Source organism: Ictalurus furcatus, chromosome 18, assembly GCF_023375685.1.
Source record: "Ictalurus furcatus strain D&B chromosome 18, Billie_1.0, whole genome shotgun sequence".
In the NCBI taxonomy this organism is placed as follows: Eukaryota; Metazoa; Chordata; class Actinopteri; order Siluriformes; family Ictaluridae; genus Ictalurus; species Ictalurus furcatus.
This window is the reverse complement of record NC_071272.1, coordinates 3,921,010-3,943,014: the sequence shown is the minus strand read 5'-3', so window position 1 is coordinate 3,943,014 and position 22,005 is coordinate 3,921,010. Positions and strand designations below refer to the sequence as shown.

Below are 22,005 nucleotides of genomic sequence, written 5' to 3'. Positions count from 1 at the left end.
GGGTCATGCAAGATAGAGAGCAGAGAACTAAGGATAGAACAGAAAAATCGTGTTTGTTTGAACAAGTAAAGATGAGCAGGACTACCCGTGCAAGTACATTTGATAAGTTAAATAAGTTAAAGTAAATGTAGCATTTTATTATCCATCTTTTGATATATAATGGTATTATATTTCACATCATGTAGTCATATGGTATATTCATATATTATTTACCTTTACTGTGTTACTGTACTTAAGTTTTTAGGCATCTGTGCTTTTGGGTTATCCCTTAAACCCTTTGACGTGTACATACTACGTTTTCTACTTTCTACTCACCACTTTAAAAAAAAAATCACCACATTTCTCTATATTCATATATTTGTAAACAACACTGTGACTTTTGAGCATTCAAAATCTAAACTTTAACCGCAAGAATGAGACAGCAAAACTAGCTGAATGCTAACAGCTAGCAGCCACAGTACAAATGGCATTCAGCTAGTTCGCAACATGCTAGCTAACATTTGAGGGCTTAGGAACAAATCTGTTGTTATTTAGCCTTAGCTAAAGTTTATCATGTTCCTAGCTGCCACAAAACATATAGCCTTGCTACATACAGGCTATTAGCATTCATTTAGTTTGTATCATTGGGGTTTTTTAAAATCATGCTAGCTAGCATTTGAGAGATTAGGAATAAAACTGTTGTTCATTAGCTTTAGCTAATATGCTAATATTTTTCTTTGGTTCCTTAGTGAAAGAAGCACTAATTTACTATCAGTAACTAAAGTCAGTGTGATTTGAGGCAGACATATTTTTCTGTAGTGAATCTTTCATATATACATATATTGTGTGTGTGTGTATATATATATATATATATATATATATATATATATATATATATATATATATATAAAATCTTTGCAGCATTAAACAAGGCATTTTATAAATCGCTTATGTTTCTCTGGTGTTTGAGACCATCTGTCTTCCCGAGGTGAACTGTCGTCACAGCTTCTTAGTCGCTCATGTTGATGAGACTGATTAGTGTCATCAGTGTATGCTGACATTTTTAGACAATTAATGCTGCTAGACTAGTCTACATAAGGTTTTTTCTCTAAAGACCATTTTTAATTAACTGAGTTAGTCTGGAGCAGGGTTTCAACATGACCTTTGAATTATAAATCATTTAAGGTCACGCTGAAGCACTGTACAGTATAAACCTATTTATGCTCATAACGGAGTTGTTAGATTGGTTCAAACCTGTGACCTTCTTGGTCAGATTTACATATGTTTTATTGGTTAAAAAAATAAATTAACCACTCTTATACGTTGTAAGTATATAAGTATAGGTTAATTTTGTTAAAGGAAAAAAATTATATATATATATATAGATATATATAATTTTTTTTTTTTTTTTTTTTTTTTTTTGGTGTATATGTATTATAATTATATACACTGGGCTCCAAAAGTATGAAACCATTTGTGAAATTGCTTCTATATTAGATTCTTTTCTAATTTAATACAACAATTTTCATTTGCAAATTATATTCTCAGTAATAACTTGAACAAAATGTAGAATCTTACAAATATTTACGTGGATTTTAGTATTTGTTATTTCCCCATTTTTGCTTTAATTACAGTGTGCACTCAAGTTGGCATGGACCTCACACGTCTATATATAACCTGACAATCCATGTTAAATCAAATGCATAGGATTGTCATTGTTACGTTAATGCTAGACTCTGCATTGAACTCCAGTTCCAAGAATGCATTGCGGTATACAAACATGGTCCTCACGAACTAAACATCCCAAGCGGGGGCATGGTGGCTTAGTGGTTAGCATGTTTGTCGTGCACCTACTGGGTTAGGGGTCTGATTCCCACCTCTGCCCTGTGTGTGTGGAGTTTGCATGTTCTCCCCGTGCTTTGGGGGTTTCCTCCCCCAGTCTAAAGACATGTATTGTAGGCTTATTGGCATCTCTAAATTATCTATATTGTGTGAATGGATGTGCATTTGTGTCTTGCAATGGGTTGGCACCCTGAGATAGTTCCCCTGAGATAGGCTCCAGGCTACCCCTGTGACCCTGTGTAGGATAAGCGATACAGAAAATGGATCGATAGATGGATTTAACATGATCAATATCACAATTTTGTCTAGAAATAGTGCAGATTTTTGAACATTCAAGATATTGAACACTGGATACTTTTGTTTTAAATGTTTCAAAATGCTAAAACTTTAAATTCAGATGATCCAGATTTTTAAAATCCAGATTTTCATTGTGATCTCAGACTTTAGGTCCCCACTATGTGCCCCACTCCTTTTCCCCTTCTCTGTCTTTTAGACTGAAAGAAAGTTGCCAGTGAGAGACGTTACACCTGGATGGAAATCATTTTATGGACTGAGAACAGCCTAGTCAAGGCGTAAAATGAATTTTTCATTTGAGAAACCACATTAATAGTGAAATGTAGCCCACACTAATGCTTGATATGTGACTAGAAGACCTCCCAAACGCTCTGAAGCGTAGGTAGAGATTTGACTTCTTTAGCGTTTCATTCTTTGCTGAGATTGCTGTGTAAACACAAAGCAATTTTAATAATGGAATTTGTTGCGGTGGTGTCAGTGAAGATGGCCTGTGTTATTGATCTGAGTAATTCAGTATTTATACATACCTGTCAAAACAGCATTGAAATTCAAGACACAGGGTTTTTATTCACAGCAGCCACCAAGTAAAGATGCCCCAGAGGCATAATGTACGAAAGCAAAATCAATTATTAGTTAACGTTTATCCAGAAGTTTAAAATTGTTGTTATTGGTATAAAATACATTTGCGGTGTGTTTGAGTGAGTGAGTATTAGAGCCGTGGAGGGAAATCGAGCAGATGGTTGTCACTTAAATAACACGGAGAGACAATGAGGCTTAGGCACATGCATATGCTGCTCTGAAAGACGGGGACAGCAGTGAAAACGATGATAAGCAGAAGTTCATAATAACGATGCTAAGTATTTTATATGCTTTTCATGCTGAGTACGCTATATACATGCTTAAATTCCTATGGAGTGAAGCAAAACTCTTAAGAATCCCCTTTTCTCCGTGTATACAGGATTGGCTGAGTAAGTTCGGATACCTCCCGTCGGCTGACCCGGTGACCGGCCAACTGCAGACCAAGGAGGCACTGACCAAGGCGATTAAAGCCATGCAGCGATTCGGAGGCCTGGAGGAGACCGGAGTGTTTGGTGGGTATCTGCTTGCAACATCACATATTCCGCACATCTCACAGTTTGTTGAACTTTGATGGTTTTGTTTTGTTTTGTTTTTTTGCTAAAGTCACACAGTTAAAATAGTGAAAATACTGTTTTGCACAGGGCATAGAACAAAACCCCAAAACTAATTTGTGAATTCTACAGGCCTGCTAATGCAGTGTGGAAATTGTGTTATATACCTCACCGGGGACAATTTTTTATTGTTGTGCGTGGTGATTCGTTATGCAGACTCACTTATCTTTAAATGGTTATCTCTCGGAAGTGTGCTTCATACCGCTTTTATGAGAACTAGATATTTGACATACTGCCCATAAGGCCTGTCAGAGCACAGATCTCTAAAACTAATAAAATGGAAATATTCATATTTACTAAGAACACCCTATGACTATAATCATACAGTGTGTATAATCATAGCCTTAGCATCAAGCACTAACTGAACTTCTCTGAGATATTGACAAACACATGGATTGCTTCAGATTTCACAGAGAATTTGAAAATACAAATGTTTAAAATGGTAGAAGTTGTTATTGGGATGCTCATGTGGAATCTCCTACATGGTAAATATGAGTGTTTTTGAATCAAGCATGAGATTGGAGATGTTAAGGCTCTCGCTTAATGCATATCACAAGGAATCTGAACATGGAAACTGTTCAGTTCAAAAAATAAAAAAAAAGAAAGAACTTCCAGAATATGTCTGGATTTTTATTTTACTCCCACCTGACTGGACTTCCAAATTGGAAGTGTTTTTTTTTCCAGAACGTTCTTGTGACATGCATTAAAGGAGAGTCGGAAGACAACTGACCTGCTTAACCCGTTGCCACCACAACCCCCACCAGAATAGAAACTCCAACAAAATGAACGAATTAATGAATTAGTGTTCTCCTGGAAATGAGATATCGCCCTGTACTAGCATAGCTAAATTGTGTGTATGTTTTTTTTTTTTTTACCTTCAGACCAGGCAACCCTAGGTTTAATGAAGACGCCACGCTGTTCGCTGCCAGACATGTCCGAGCTGGAGACAGCGGCTGGCAGGAGAAGACGAGCTCTGGCACCTCAGAAAAAGTGGACCAAGAGACACCTGTCCTGGAGGTACAAAACAGCACTGAAGCTATGCACCGTCATGACAACCTTCAGTGAATAGGTGTGGGAGTGGCACTTACAAATGCACTGTGCATTACAGCCGTACGGTTCGCACTGGGACAGAGCCGATATGAGAGACAAAACGAGAGTCGTCTGTCTCGATGCTGTCATAAAAGGGTTGTTTATTAAAAAGCTCTGAGCAACATATGGATTTTGGTATTTCATCAACACAGATGGGTGCTGATGGAGACTGATTTAGAGAATTTGTGCTCCTGAAGCGGGAGCGTGTATGTGTGTGTGTGTGTGTGTACAGGTCTGTGCATGCCTGTGAGCTCGCATATGCATGTGTAAGCTGTGCCATTTTTATTGATGGCAGAGGTTTTGGGCAGGCTTGTTTTTTTTTTTTTTTTTCCAATGTCACACACTCTCTCTCATTAGCAGATCTCACTGAGATCTCACTCGCTCATCTATACCAATCCTACAGTTCTGGTCCTGTCTCTACTATAATGCTCCATCCCTGCCTTTAGTATGAAACGGATTTGAGCCACGGTATGATTCCACGTACATACGAGCTGGTTGCTTGCTGAACTTTTGCTTTTCCTTATTTCACAGCTCACTGGTTTGGAGTTAATTTGGTCTCAGTTCTTGTCTGTAAGGACCAATGTGTGAAGACTGAAAAGCTTCAGTGGGTGTGATCATTGGATGTGCTTATTGCAAGGCCTTATTTATTTCAAGCGCATTATCTTCATTCATGTTGTAATTAAGTGGCAACAAGTGCGTTGGGTTGAATTCGGGATCTGACGGTTACAAGATGATATCCTTACTCCAATTCCCAGCCATGCTTGTGTACATGAAGCCCCACCTTCCTGCAGCTGTGGTGGCTGGCGAAGTTTATCCACATTAGTGTTTTAACCAGCAAGCTAGCTGTATCATATGGGATGCTGTGGCAGAGTAAAGACCTACGTGAGAAAGGTTTAATGGCGATCCTGGCAGACAAAATGTAAACGTTATCCAGAATCAAAGTTGTAAGGCAGGCAAAGATCAACAAGCTAATGATAAACACGGGCAAAATGACACTAAAGAGTAATTCAAAGATAATGCAAGGGTCAGATACACAACAAGGCAGTCAGCAATAACAATAGCGCAGTACTTTCACATACGCTTGGAATGGCAAGAACTTACAACAATGAGAAGCTTAAAAAGTCTAGAAGCCAGGACGTGAATTCGCTAGAATTCACTCAGCCACTGCAGCGCGTCTGCTGCTATAGACGCACACTCTTCTCTTGTCCTAATCGAATAGCTAGTCTTATTCGTATTAATTTATCGATTTGTTTAGATTGCTTTCTTTGTCATTAATATAAAGCAACTGAATGTCAAAAATACGTGATTAAGTTAGCATTTAAAGCTTTTTAATCCTGACAGCATAATCCGTATGCAGAATAAAGATGTAGTAACCGAGACCGATTATATAAATCGAAGGCGATCGATCGAGGTTCATGTTAGTGAGTCTCCTAGTGTAAATTTACACGAGCACATGAGATGTGATCCTTTTTTTTTTTTTTTTTTCCTCAAACAAACTGGACTTCCATAAGTACCAAATTTCTGGAGTAAATGCTTCTGAGAACAATTTATGAATAAATAGTCATTTATTTGTAATTTTTGTAATAGTTTGTAATAGTTTGAACAAAAAAATGAATGATTCATTTAAGGATTTTAGCCATTTTCTTTTCAAATCAGATAATATGCATATATGGTGTAGCAAGAGCTTATGTAAATTGTAAATCAGTAGATTTACAGTGTGTGTGTGTGTCTCTGTGTCTATGTGTGTGTGTGTGTGTGTGTGTGTGTGTGTGTGTGTGTGTGTGTGTATGTGTGTGTGTGTGACGGCCAGAGGAAGTAGCAGAGGAGTGCACGTGAGCCAGGTGAAAGGCCAGGCACGGTACTAACGGAAGTAATGGTCTGTTTTAGGAGCACTAATAAAAAGCCTTATTTGATCCCAGAGAAATGGTGTAGCCATGAGGAGAGAGAATGACAGCGAGAGAGAGAAAGAGAGAGAGACTGGAGGCTGCCAAGCACTGTGAATTGTTGTTCTACAGATTGCTCCAAAAGTGATATAGTTTATAACAGACCCAGGAGGAGCAGTGGATCAGTATCCCAGGGTAGAAATATAGGAAGCTTGGATCCGCTATAGTTAACTTTCTTTTTGTTGATGTGCCGGTTGTACGCACCGATCAAGTTATTTCCGGCTCAACGTTTGGCCCTCTGTATCATCGCTAGCAGCTAGATATCTAAATTCATTTCGCTGGTTACGTTGGCTTTGGTGTTTATTTCGGGAGCCAAAAACATGAAATTATAGAAGCTTTGAAAGTCTCCTGGAAAGAATCACTGAATCAGACTAGTAAGACACAACAACAATATGCATACTTCACAAAATATACACGGTATGTGCAGACAGTTACAGAATTAGTGTCACCCTTCCTAAAAATGAGCAAAAATGACGATATTTAAAAAATAATAATAGTAAAAAAAGAACAACCCTGCAATTTTAAGCTTATACATGCTGCCGTCGTATAGTATGATTTGAACACGATGTCTTTTTTATTAAAGGAATATTTTTAAAAGTGTATTTTTAAAAACAAAATTTTTAAAAGTAAACGTGTTTGTTTTCTTTGGTAGTGCAACATCTGCTGCAAAACACTGCTATCATAATTATCGGGATCCTCATGATGAATATTTGGTGGAGAACAGGACCGTTGTGGAGTGATGTTTACGGAAGCCAGTTTCCGCCATGGAGAAATAAAATTTAAAAAAAGTCATTACAACTTTAAATCTCGTAATTCTGACTTTACGCGTTAACGGAAATGCGGCCGAGTCCAGCGTCTGGTTTTCTTTGTCTTGACTAGCGGATGAGTGTTGTTCTTATATAGTCTAATTGTAGAGAATGATTGATGCTTTGTTGGTGCATTCTTTGTAACTCACTAAATGTCAAATGGACGTCTAAATTGCAAGAAAAAAAAAACACAAACGCCTCTGGACCAGTTGGACTTTACAGTTCCACAATCTTTCCCTTATCACAATTGTTTGAAGGATTTGTCTCCACATGCGCAAATATCCATCCATCCATCCATCTTCTATAAAGCTTCTCCTCTTCAGGGTCACGGGGAATCCTGGAGCCTATCCCAGGGAGCACTGGGCACAAGATGGGGTACACCCTGGACAGGGTGCCAATCCATCGCAGGGCACACTCACATACACACTCACACACCCATTCATACACTACAGACACTTTAGACATGCCAATCAGCCTACCATGCATGTCTTTGGACTGGAAGAGGAAACCGGAGTACCCGGAGGAAACCCCCGCAGCACGGGGAGAACATGCCAACTCCGCACACACACCCCGACCCTGGAGGTGTGAGGCGAACGTGCTAACCACTAAGCCACCGTGCGCCCATGCGCAAATATATCATTTGAAAAAATGGAAATATGATTACATGATTTGAAGCCTGTTAATCGAGGTCCTTATTAGCGAGTTCCCACAAACTCAGGAGCCCTTATATATAAGATCCAAACGTTTATCTGGATTTTCTTAAGTACCGCACTTCTAGTGTAAATGCTCCCCCGAACGATTTCAACCACATTCCGTTCGTCCTGTTGTCTTGAAGGGCGCCAATACTTTTGCAATCGATCATAAAGAGTACATTGAGGCTGCCTATAATACATGCCGTTTGGATGAAGGGTGTTATTGCAAAGAGTGAAGGAGTTCATACCGAAGCCTGTGCTTCACAGTCTCTCACCCAAAAAAAAATTGATGCATAGTCTCTGGTAAAGTTGTAAATATGCAAGGTGTGCAAACATAGAAGTGAAAAATGTACTCTGCGGCCTGTCAGAAAGCGAATCGGATCAGAAAAATGGCTCTGCAGGAGGTGCGAGTGTGTGTGTGTGGAGACTCAAACGGCGCTCAGGCAATCAGTGGATATTGAGGGAGCGGTGATTGATTGTCCAGTGAAAAGCCACGTCCAAGACTCAGCTGTGTGTACAAGAGTCGTGGGCACATGGTACATCGTGCAATGCCAGTCAGAGACAGACCCTCACTATGGGCTCATCACTCCACATTAGTGCACTACCACACAGGAGACCAGCCTCCCACTTGTTAACACTCGCAATAATTACCCAAATAGATTAGGAGTGATTGCATAGGAGTGAGTCTGTTTTTTCCCTGCAGTCCCATTGTGTTCTTGATTTCCCTTGCTGATTACTGGGGAACGGAATGAAAAGCAGTTATGATATGCACCTCACACTGTTTGCTATCCTTCATTACTCTCGATCACATTTCAGTCCATCAGATTCCTCTTAAGCGTCAACCCTTCACTTACTTCAGTCGAAAAGACACACAAACACACAGTACCCTTTGATTACATACAGCAAGAGTGCAAGAAAGAGGCGATTTATGTGTAAAAAGTAAAAAAAAAAAAAGTAATTGAGTTTTAATGAAGGAAAAAAAATGAACAACACAGACAACATGAATTAGGATCGCGAGGCAGAAAAACATACATGGACTAAAGAGCATAACAAAACCACTTAACAGCGACGAAGACAAAAGCTAGACAATAAGTGTGGTGCAAGACGTGACTGAAATACTAGTGCTCATTAACAAAAACGTGACACTGGTGCAGGCGGTCATGTGACGTGATCCAGTGGGGTGCAGTGGCTGATGGGAAACGTAGTCAAGCGCCGATTCCGGCATAACCATGACCGTGTGCAGTTGTAACCGAATACGAATACATTATTCAGAATAAACAGATACAAATACAGATATGAATAGGGGTTTCAGTTTTGTTTGTTTGTTTGTTTTGTTTTCTTGATTTTCTTAATGTTTTTTTTTTGGTTGAGACTAAAGGTGTACATCCCGCTCAATGCAGCAAAAAAAAAAAAAAACTGCATGCGCAAGACTCAACCGAGTGGAAGATAGGAGCATGAACACGATACATTTACAGTGTTAATTCATCGATCCTTAGTAACTGCCTGGTCATGCCGAGGTGAATTTTAAATAGGCTACCATTTTATTTCTATTTTGGGAAATAGAACTAAATACATAATATGTTTACACCACGCCCACTTTGATTGTAAATGCAAATACAGATAGGAGATATTTGGAGTGCTAAACAGATAAAGATACAGTAATGACATTGACACCCGAATGACCAAAGAGTGCAGAAAAAGTCGGAATAAATACCTATACACTATCTTGGATAAGAGGCTCAAATTGAATGATATGACAGGTGTCATTAAACCAAAAAATAAGCCAGGAATCTGGGCACTGTCTCATTGTCATTCTCTGTAAATTATAAATACACCCATACTCTTTCTCTTCTACAGCGTTTGTCTTCAGCGCTTCATTTCATTCTCCGTTATCTGCTGGTTCCAGTCACTGAGCTTCAAGAATAAAACAAAGCGTAATGATTGGTGCCGGAGCAACATTTCTGTCAGAGGCCATTAACTTTCCTTTGCACATTCTGTATTCGAGAAGTGCCGAACGCACATTGACGCTACGTGGCCAAAAGTTTGTGGACAGTTCATCCTCACAGCCATACAGTGACCTCCACTAATATCGGCACCCTTGGTAAATAAATAAAGAAGGCTGTGAAAAAATGTTTTATTGTTTAACCTTTTGACCTTTTGTTCAAAAAATTCATACAAATAAATCTGCTGTCATGCATATCAATCAATTCCAAACAAAACACCGGTTTATCCCCCAAAAAAATGTCTTTGTCAAATATATGTGTGCCACAATTATTGCCATCCTTTTAGTCAAGTAGTATTTTGTGCTACCCCCCTTTGCCAAGATAACTGCTCTGAGTCTTCTCCTATAATGCCTGATGAGGTTGGAGAAGACATGGAAAGGGATCTGAGACCGTTCCTCCATACAGAATCTCTCCTGATCCTTCAGATTTCGAGGTCCACGCTGGTGGACTCTCCTCTTCAGTTCACCACACAGGTTTCTATGGGTTTCAAGTCAGGGGACTGGGATGGCCATGGCAGAACATTGATTTTGTGGTCAGGAAACCATTTTTGTGTTGATTTTGATGTGTGTTTTGGATCGTTGCCTGCTGGAAGATCCAACCACGGCCCATTTGAAGCTTTCTGGCAGAGGCAGTCAGGTTTTCATTTAATATCTGTTGATATTTGATAGAGTCCGTGGTGCCATGTATCCTAACAAAATGTCGAGGTTCTCTGGCAGAAAAACAGTCCCAAAACATTAGAGCCACCACCATATTTAACCGTGGGCATGAGGTACTTTTCCATATGGCTACCTCTCTGTGTGCGTCAAAACCACCTCTGGTGTTTATCGCCAAAAAGCTCTATTTTGGTTTCATCTGACCATGGAACCCGATCCCATTTGCGGTTCCAGTAGTGTCTGACAAACTGAAGACGCTCGAGTTTCTTGAAACCCTTCCACACAACTTGTGGTGATGTAGGTGACTTCACATTGTAGTTTTGGAGACTTTCTGACCCCAAGACGCAACTAACTTCTGCAATTCTCCAGCTGTGATCCTTGGAGATTTTTTGGCCACTCGAACCTCCTCTTCACAGTGCGTTGAGACACCTCTTTCGGGACACCTAAGTGGGCGGTGTGTTTAGCTGATGCTGATGCTGATAGATGATCGCTTTCTCCGTGTTGTTGATCATTATGCTGTCGTCTATCTGGATGATAACATCAGGTTTGTAAGAGCATTGAGATGGGGTTTTGTCTAAGTGAACAAAACAGGATAACCAATAAGACGTGCCATTCAGTTAGAACAAAAGAAACGGCACCCTATAAAAGAAGGAAGAGTTACGGAGTGGGTGTTTATGGTAGCCGACATGCCGCGGTGGCTGAGATGCATTATTGGACGATTTAGCATATGCCGCGATTAGGAGGTGCCCTTCCACCATTCCAGCGTTATACAGTAGCTCTTTACCTTTTATGGAGAAAACTTTACTAAAAGAGAGATAAATGTGTGAGACAGAGAGTGTATGAGAGAAAATGGATGAGAAAAGTGAGCTTAGAATACAATCTCTAACATTTCACCTCAAGTTTCACAGCTGGCCGTGAGTTGCAGAGATTCACATATTACTTTAAATGAGGTCCTTAACATTTGATAGCGTGATATATAGTAGCAGGAAACAAGACATCAAAAGGGTAAGTAACTGAAAAGGAGTTCCCTTTGCTGGTCTTAGAGGTTGAGATGTGTTACGGGAAAAAAAAAAAAGAAATGCAGTAAATTGGTCACTAAGGACTCCAGTAATGTAATGGGTATCCATATTGGTGATGATATGTTCTTGAAACACTGGATTTCACATTCTCTAAGCTCTAAGCTACTGATAATATATGTGTTGGAACACTTTGATTGTTGACTGATATAACACCGCACATACAGTACATGAACATTACATATTATCCAAATTACATCACCATAAGGTATGCGATGTTTCCCATAACCTGCTAGCAAAGACTCAGTAAGTTACTAAGGATATTGTGGATATTGTTGGTAGAATTTTGGCCTATACTCAGCTTTGTTATTAGTATTTTATAGAAAATCAGAGAATTCAATTGGTGCATCAGTGACCTACGGTTAATAGTGGAAGATATGCATTATTCAGCTGAATCCAAATGGATACAAACAAATATTAAAGAAATAAAATTACAAAAAATTCAGTCTGTAACTTAAATTTTGTTAACTGGCAGTAAATTAGTATGGCAAACATTGAACAAACATCTGAATAACAACTCTGGGGAAAGTAATCCTTACTAATAGCTAGGTTATGCACCTCTGCTTACAAACATGACCACCACAGACTCCGAGTTCACCAGATTACTGATCACACACACACCTGGACTCGATTAGCACCTCATCTATATAAGCACACTCCAATCACACACACCGCAAAGCATTCGTTCAGGTCTGTTACACATCTGACACACCAAGCCTTCGAGTCATGTTTGCCTTTGAACTACTGCTGGTTTCGGCCCACATTTCTGGTCTCATCTTGTGATAATAGCCTCGTTCTTCGATAACCTGTTGATGGTAACATCGTCTGACCTCGTGCCCGTTTCTTGGCTTTGATCTTTGTGTTACGATTTGGATTTGTTTGTACCTGCCAGTACCTTTTCATAGCTCATCTGATGGCGGAATCAAAAAAAACACGTCATGTATGCATCTCAATCCGAATAGAGTAAAATTCCAATCCGAATGAAATATTCAGTTCAATCAACTGATTTGAAAAGATGATCCTTTTCATAATCTGTTCATTTTAATTAAGGCCAATCCGAATGAAATATTCAGTTCAATCAACTGATTTGAAAAGATGATCCTTTTCATAATCTGTTAATTAGAAGAAGAATAACCATATAAACTTTTGCATCTCATTATAGGAATCTGTGCTTGCGTTTGAGTCAGGATGCCTTCCTTGTCCGGTAAAACAGTCCTGGGCTTAATCAATTTAAAATAATTGTGAAAACAAAAGTGGCATGATTTATATTCATATATGTGCAATGGTCAGGTGTCCATAAATGTTTTCAGGTTACTCTTCAGGTTAGTATGCATATATAGAGTTCGTTAGGAATCTGCGATTGGTATTAGGTCTCCAAATTGAGATGACCTGGTTTAAATATTGGGAAAATTATGGAGCTTGAAGCTGCTAGTATATTTTCAAACACTGTATTAGATCACAGTATTATTTAGAGGTCAGTAACCCAGTAATTCCGCTTCTCTTTTTCTCTCATGATTATATAATCTGCAGTACTGCCCACACACATTAATATACGGTACTGTGCAAAGAAATGCTGTACAGCAAAGATGCACTCAAAAATACAGAAATGAAATGTTTCTACGTTGAAAGAAAATACTGTAAAGTGCAGTAATGAACAATAATAAATGAAACAAAGACACTATTTAGTTTGACGACTCTGCTTAATAAAAAGAAGAGTAGTCGCAGGTACACTTTTTACAGTTTTATGAGGAAATGAGCTGTAGGGCTGCAACTATCGAATTTTTTATATATATATATATATATAATCGATTAGTTGGCCGATTTTTTTCTTCTTCTTCGATTAAACGATTAATCGGATGGTAGGGGAGGGGCCGAACTTTCAGTACCATTTTTTCATTCATTTAAAGTAAAATCCACAAACTTAGCGTTACAAATATAAACTTGCGACTATAAAATTTTACACAACTGTTTGTCCAATTATATAAGACTGAGAAGAACCCAATACACACAGACACACACCAGAGTATATAATATTCATTTAGGATTGTAGTTTAATTCTGTGCTTTTTGTGCATCCATAAAAAATAAGGCATAAATACTTAAACAATATATACACATTATTTTTTATGGATGCACAAAAAGCACTGAATTAAACTACAGTCCTAAATTAATAATAAAAACTCACTTTCACTGCACTTTATGGTTTCTGTTAATCATTGCCTTTAGGTACAGTATATTGATGTACTTGTGTTTACTTGTCGAACCAGTTTCCCAAACGTCTTGCACACAGTGGAGCATTTTGGATATGAACATAGGTTTGTGCTCGTGCATCACTGTCTTGCTTCCGTGCTACACAAACTCCGCTTTCTAAAGTTTGATCTTCTCAGCGGTGTTTAAAATTAAATGCACCCCTGCCTTAGAGGACTCGGAGGTCGCACACTTTCTTCCTCAGTCACGTGATGATTTCACCTCCATCTGACGGTGACTGAGGTCATGTTGGGAATAAAATGTAACGCTGACAGAAACAGTAAAGTGAAGACTCTGGTGACTCTGGGTGTCTGCTAAAGCTAGCGGCGTCGCATCACGTGCGTATGACGTCATGCGCCGTCGACTAGGAAGCGGCTTATACTTCCGGTTAGTAAAAAAAAACGTAATGAACGTTCTCTTACGTAATATGCTGCTTTCTTTACTGACATACAAACAGTTTTCTGTAACATTTCATTCTGTGTTGGAAAACTAATGTTTAGAAATCTGAAATGTTTTTCGTACTGACCCGATAATGTAGAAGTCATCGAATAAAAATCTATAACAAAGTATGTACTAAAAAATAATAATAATAATAATAAGGTGCCTAAGACTTTTGCACAGTACTGTACATAATATACATTTTCCTCCCCGCATATTACCATTCTTATAGACACAACTTTTTCTTTTTTATTTTATCTATACGACTATATCATTATTAGGACTGGATGCTTGCACTGGGATTTTCCAGTGATTTTATGACGAACTCATGAACCCTGGCAAGACGATGAAGCTAACTGATACACAATAAAGTGCTTACTGCTTGGCATGAGAAATACCATATGCTTAAATGCTCCATTAGCTTTAATTAATAAAGATCCTACTTTTTTTGGATAATAAAAGGAACACCAGTTGCATAGAATATTGCTGGGTCTTTGTGGTGGAAAGCTATACGGCATAATGTAAGGTTCATTAAAATCATGGCGCTTGCAGTAATATGATATGACTGGAATATTTAGATGTATGAGACACTGTCAATCATACTCCCAGGTGAAGTCATGCAGAAAATGGCAAAGTGACGCAGGTAACAGCTCTGTAGCGGATCTGACGATGTTAACACTGTAAACATGGAAAGCTTACTCAGCTCATCTCTGATGCAATACAGGTTGCTGTTGACCTTGTGTCACTGCTTTGAGCATCGTCTCTGCATCTCCAGGAGCCCTTGTGACTTCCTGCTCTACAAATCACTGTTTGAGGGCATTTACATATTGCCCTTGAGCAGGAGACAAGGTACTAGCATCCAAACATACAGTTCATATAATCTGACTCATAAAGTCCACCAACGTACTGCAATCCATTAACCAGGCTTTAACAAGGTCTTGCAAAAGGCATGTGTATTTATTTGACTTCAAGGGTACAGTTTGTCCTTGCTACTTGTTGAGCAGGCACCTGAAAATTAATTTTCCATTGATCCTTTTCTCTGTCAGGTTGCAGGGCTGAAATTGCCCTTGGTGGAAGAGATTACGATGTTTCTAAGTGGCACTTGGCCTCTAAAAAGGGGCTGTCTTGTGTTTAAACAAACCTGAATCCTGTCGTCTAGGAGAAGAAGAGAGCGAGAAAACAAATCCTATTATCACCTAATCCACATTTGGGCCGGCTCAGTTGAGACAGCTTCAAAAGACAGTCCTAAGAGTTTGCCGTGCTTTTGTGTGTTTCTTGGTATTGCTACCCTTAATTCTTTCTAAATGTCAAGGCTAAAACCAATTACTTTTTTTCTTTTTTTTTTTTATACTAATGTTTGCTTATCCATGAAATGGAAAATGACTTTCATTCAGAAATTCATCTTCAGTAACCGCTTCATCCTGGATCAGGGTGGCAGTGGATCCTGGGCGCATTGGGTGTAAGGCGGGAACACTCACGGGTGAGAGGTGACACCAGTCCATTGTCTAATGCTAGCTACATCGCTAGATTTTATTTCATATGCAAGTGCAGTCGGGATGTTACTTTAGATTGGGGTAAAGGGGTGAGATTTCCAGGTGTTGTCAGTTAATATTGAGGTGTTCAAAACACCTGCTCAAATCATTCCAGATTAATATGTCAGTCAGTTGGCTGGCACCCTGTCCAGGGTGTACCCCGCCTCGTGCCCGATGCTCCCTGGGATAGGCTCCAGGTTTCCTCGTGACCCTGAAAAGGATTAAGCGGTATAGAAGATGGATGGATGGATGTCAGTTGGCTCATCTACCGTTTTATTGTGGAGAAAAACTCATATTTTTGAGTGATAACTCTGGTGTTAAATCGCGGAGCTCCTATGTGAAATGCAACAAATTGGCAGGTCTGGTCATATAATATAATTGGATTCAGTATCAATGGATGTCATGAGTAATGATGAATAATATTACAATATCTATTACCAGATGACCAGTGGTCATCAACTCTCTTCCTTGAGACCTAACTTCTTGTAGGTTTCATCTCCAACCGAAATCTAACACACCTGTTTTAGTTGATCAAGAAGTTCTTAAGGCAACGATTGGATGGTCAGGTGGGCACGATTATGGTTGGAGATAAAGTCTTCAGGAAGATAGATCTCCAGGAACAGAGTTGGTGAGCACTGGCGTAGACAATACAGCTTGGTACCAGGAAATTGGAGAACCCAGAGGAAAACCCTATGGACACCAGGAGAACATGAGACGCTCCAGACAGACAATAATCTAAGCTCAGGATCAAATCAGGGAGTTATGGGGTTGCAGTGCTACTCTCTTCACCACCGTTCCACCCTATTCTGTATTTGTATTAGTGGCCTTATGGACTCTACTTTTTTTTCCCAGGGTGCGGACATTTCCCAAGGAGTCGGCTGTGCTAGGAAGGGAAACGGTTCGAGCCCTGATGTACTACGCGCTGAAGGTGTGGAGTGACATCACGCCGCTCAACTTCCATGAGGTAGCGGGAAACAAGGCAGACATCCAGATCGACTTCACCAAAGCAGACCACAACGATGGCTACCCTTTCGATGGGCCTGGTGGTACTGTAGCCCACGCCTTCTTCCCAGGAGAACGCTTCACTGCAGGGGATACACACTTTGATGATGACGAAGCTTGGACTTTCAGGTCTCCAGGTAAGACCGTGTGAGCTGGGTTGTAGGACAGGTTTGAATGCGGGTTAGTGTGTGCGCTTAGCTTTTAGGGAAACTGTTTTAGAATAGGGTCTTTAATCTGATTTCTCTTTTGATTCAAAGAAAAAAACATCAGATTTCTGGTGTGTCATGGACAAAATTGAGCTTGAAAGTAGGTCAGGGTCTGGTTGTAGCATTAGCTGTCTCTACATGCTGCCATTGATCTGTCTATATTACCATTCTTTTTGTAAAACCTGCAGATCTATGACTTCAAACTGGGCACTCATTTACAAATTGCTGGCTCTGCTTTTCCTCTGTGATTCACATCCATTATTAGCCATGTAAGCACTGAAATTGAAGAATGATTACGTATTACATAGCACCGGAATGTGAAAGGTTTTTGTTTAAACACGTAAGTATATATTTTTTTATTGCAGTTATTGTAACCAGTCTGCATGATTCTTTCTTTCTTTCTTTCTTTCTTTCTTTCTTTATTTATTTATTAAGACTGATGTGTATGCCTCAAGAAGAATTCTAATCGATGCACTGAGAAAATAAAGTCTTTGTCATTACTGTAACCAGCACTTTGTATATGCGAGCAAATGCGACTAGTGTCCAAACAACTCAAATCAAATTGGAATTCTACAAATTGGAAGTCCCTGTGTGCGCGGCGTTTGCATAGTTCTCCCCATGCTTCGGGGGTTTCCTCCAAATACTCCAGTTTCCTCCCCCAGTCCAAAGACATGCTCTGTAGGCTGATTGGCATCTCTAAAATTGTCTGTACGATGGGTTGGTACCCCGTCCAGGGTGTCCCCCACCTTGTGCCCCCAGTTCCCTGAGCTCCAGGCCTATCTAGAAGATGGATGGATGGGATTGCATAATCATGGATGGTGATTGGCTAGTTGATAGTACCTCATAAATTCAAGCGTTGTCTGTAGGTTTGGTGATTAAACCTTTTTTCTACATAGTACACCAAAAGTTTTGCATAATAATAATAATAATAATTGTGCCCTGCGATGGATTGGCACCCTGTCCAGTGTGTACCCCGCCTCATGCCCGATGCTCCCTGGGATAGGCTCCAGGTTTTCCCGTGACCCTGAAGGAAGGATAAGCGGTATAGAAGATGGATGGATAATAATAATAATAATAATAACACCACAGGAGGAGAAGAAATATGCCTGGTGAGGATATTTATGTAGTTAACTCATTTTTGACCAAAATGCCTTACAATATTGAGGTCACGACTTGTCATTTGAAATGTGTCTGAACAAGTAAAACTGAAGAAATAAAACCAATTTGTCCTGCAGCATGGAATAAAACTTTAAAGCATTTTAGATGACCCTTTTTTTTTATATTAACTAGGTCTGGAGCTTCAGGTTTCAGGGAAAAAAAAAGTGAAAAGTTTGAGTCTAAGCGGAGTTTGTGACCTCATTTTGTGCAGACTAAACCATTTAAATCAGTATTATGGAGTGTTTTATGTCGACAACAAGGCCTGGATTTTCAGGTCTCCAGGTAGAACTGTGAGAGTCGGACTGTGTGAAAGGTTTGAGTCTGTGTGTGTTGACTTTCTAACCTCATTTTGCTCATGGCAAAGCCATTTTAGTGCAGGAGTCAGCGCTATAGCAGTAGATGCACTTTTCCATCATCGGAGTACTTTATCCCTGTTGCTTGTACCTCTCTGAACCGACCGAGCCATGGCTCTGTGGGAAGGAAAGAGCTTGTTTTTGAATAGTCACTGAATTTCCTGTGGGTTTCAGGGAACAGCATCACCTCCCTTTCTCCCATTTTTTTTCTTTTGCCAGCCCGAGGCCATATGTTCCTAGACAGATGTGAGGCTTGTACCAATAATTCCTCGGATCAAGAAAGTATATGTTTGCATGGGGCGCCTGGCAATGTATTTCTTTAGTGGTGGAAAAAAAGATCTTGAGATTTCTGTCAGCTCCTCTGCGTGTATACATCCTCTGTGTCTTTTCTGTCTCTCCAATGTATAGCCCCCTTCTGGTCTGCACTTAAACTTAGAGTCTTCTAAGTCGTTGCAACATGTCCTATTCACCCAGAGTCATATTCTGTTAACTATAACTGCAATTTAATTTTAGCACTACAGAATACAGCACTGTGTCATGCTTCCTGTGTCCTCTCTGATGTCAAGCCTCATTCGAGGCTCTCCATATCCTCTCTTCCAACTACACTCTCCAGATATACATCATTTTTCTACAAACAAATTACAAATGCACCCTGTCTGTTAATGTAGTAAATGCAGTTAATGGCCCCCAAAATAGCTTCTCTAGTCCATAATTCACCTCTCTGAGCACACAATTATGCGAAGGGTGTTTGCTGTGTCATCTTGTCGAGATGACGTACGTGAAGTGAGTTAAATAATCAAGTTACGTTTTCTCATAGCTACTTTGTGCAAGTGGACAATAAGTCATCGTGCTTAGAGCAGGTTGACTAAGTTTAATTCAATTAAAAGTTATCTTTTATGTTTGTATTGGAAGAAAGTAGCTTTAGAAGAATCCATACAGATCTCAAACCAGAAGCGAGAACGGCAACGGGACGACAAGGAAGAAACCTCGAGAAAAGTGAAGCCATCCCCTTGACTAGATAATAAAATGATTCCTCTTCTACAACTGTAGACTATAGGTGTAGAGGTGTAACGCAATGCTACTATCTGGATCTGTATTCCGATTTAAACCCAAAGTGGGCGTGGCTCAAACCGAATAATCCTGAAAGGGGTTTCTTTCTTTTCCTTTCTTTCTCTTTTTTATGAAACCCTACCATAAAAACCCAGATGTACAACTGCCAGCACTGTCGGTTTCTCTGACAGTTCCTCAGCATCAGCTACATTATTTGAGTTCATAACTGGTCTCTAATGCTGTATAGGATTATGTTTTTAAATGTGTTTGGGACAGCGTTTTTAAAAACTGCTTGCACATTTACTATATTTATTTGTACTTGCATTAGGTAGTTCTGTTTCCCAAAGTATGAACCAACCAGTAGCCTAATTTAAACCACTGAGACCCTGACCGGGCAGTTACTAAGGATGAAGGAATGAACATTCATGTTAATGAACGTGGAGTTTGTCGTGCCTGCATGAATATAAAAACCTCCCGCTCGTGCCACTTTTTTTTTTGTTTTGTTCTGCAAGGTTTGAAGGAAAAGTGTGCCTCCTGTTTGTATCTGTATTTGTATGTTTATGGCACGTTATATGTTCAATCCTAATAATCTATTCATATTCGGTTACATCCCTACTGTATATTCAAGCAGTATTAAGTGAAAGGATGTTTGATGTGAGCATATTGTGAATAAGTGTCCTAGGAACAGTCTTTATGATTACAGCAACAGTTCTTTGGCACAATTCTGTAGTATTCAGGTGCGATTAGTCACTGAAACAAGACTTGGGCGTAATTTGTATTTGGGAAGTGCACATGCCTCTGGATGATACACTTTTACACAGAGAATGTTATTAAAACAGTCAGTAAGTATTTGGCAGGTTCTTAGAAGGTTAGAGAGTAAATTTCCCCAAATAATTTTCCTTAGTTATTCTAAAAAGCATTAGTTTTAATAATGGCCTGCTTTAGAATATAATTCCAAGGTTGTTCACACAACTTTCCCAGTTATTGAACAATCTCGGGAGCAAAAGTTCCTAGAACTGCAATGTTCAGAAAACATTTTGCTAACCTAAACTCGTTAGCAGGGATCGACCCTGTGATGTCCGGCTTGCCCATTGGAGGAAAACCTTCAAAGTTCTATGTAGAACATCAAGAGTATTCGCCTATCAAGGTAGGAATGTAGCTAACGATAAAACCAAACCTCTAGTACTCAGTGGGCGTGAATACACCCTGGATGGGATGCCAGTCCATTGAAGGGCACCATGCACACACACCTACGGGGCAATTTAGTCCACCTACTGGCATGTTTTTTTTTTAGATCTGAGAACCAGGAGGAAACCCAAGCGGTCATGACTAGAACATGCAAAACCATGGATCGAATTAGGGACCTTAGCGCTCGAGAGGCAGCAGCGCTAGCTGCAGCACCACCATGCCACCTTTGCTGAAATAACAACTTGCAGTTTTCTCTCTAAGCACTTCTCTGTTTCCTCGTTGAACATCTTTGAGACGTATTGTTCTTGGCAGGACGTAAGAACTTTCCCCCATTGAGGACCATCTGCTAATGTGCATAATTACAACTGAAGTGAAATGGAGCTCAAGCAGAAGTGCCTAATGTTAAACGCTCCATTTAAGCTGGTGCGTGACTCCTCATAGATTGAGTGGCAGCTGGAGTGCCCTATGGTGCGGGATTGACGCACTCCTGTGGGTCATTTAAGCAGAGTAGCAGGATTGCTGCACTGTTTTTGACAGCATGCAAATAGCTTTTATTAATTATCTCTCTGGTTGCTTGCTAATGCGGACTGATGATTGCGGCCCAAAGAAAAGCCTCATTAAGCAGGTGTGGTTTTGATGACTTTTGCAATTTGGCACCAGCCTTTCCTTTTGTGTGTGTGTGTGTGTGTGTGTGTGTGTGTGTGAGGCGCATTGAGCCAGAGAGTGGGAAGCAGAAATTTGACTCATCCATTATCACTCATATTACATAGCTGTCAGTCCCTACTGCTGGGGTATTGGCTATTTTTCTAGCCATCTTTAAAATGCATGGGAGTTACATTGTTTGCATGTGGTGCTTTTGGTATTTAAAGATGAAAAAGCTAAACTAATCAAATTACTATAAGAGAAACCATGTTTTTCAAAAGAAAGATGATCTGGTGAGAGAAACCAAAGAGCTGAAGTGGTGACAAGGTGGTTGGTTATTTTTTAATAATGTGTATCTATAGATTAATACATTGAGGCAACGTTTCTCACGCTCTGTTTCATGGCCATGAAGTACTTAACTCATGGCAATTATTATATTTTAAAATGACTGTGACATAGAAACCGATTGAATTAGACCATTGTGGCCACAGGAACCTGGTCTTACGTTCATGGTAGCAAGCAGCAGCCGTGTGTTCATGTTCTATGTACTTAGAAGCGACAAAGCAACATATGATTTGTGGCCACGCCCACAAGCAACAACAGGAACGGTTGCTACATGCCCA

At 39.7% G+C, this 22,005-nt stretch overlaps 1 protein-coding gene across 1 annotated transcript in view; it reads left to right on the top strand.

Moving 5' to 3' along the window:
* mmp17a (matrix metallopeptidase 17a) overlaps nt 1-22,005 on the top strand; it is a 79,022-nt gene that overhangs the window by 36,955 nt on the left and 20,062 nt on the right. Inside the window, exons 2-4 of the mRNA XM_053648386.1 lie at nt 3,074-3,206; nt 4,187-4,322; nt 16,636-16,922. Coding sequence (XP_053504361.1) covers nt 3,074-3,206; nt 4,187-4,322; nt 16,636-16,922 — 556 coding nt within the window. The remainder of the gene's footprint in view (nt 1-3,073; nt 3,207-4,186; nt 4,323-16,635; nt 16,923-22,005) is intronic.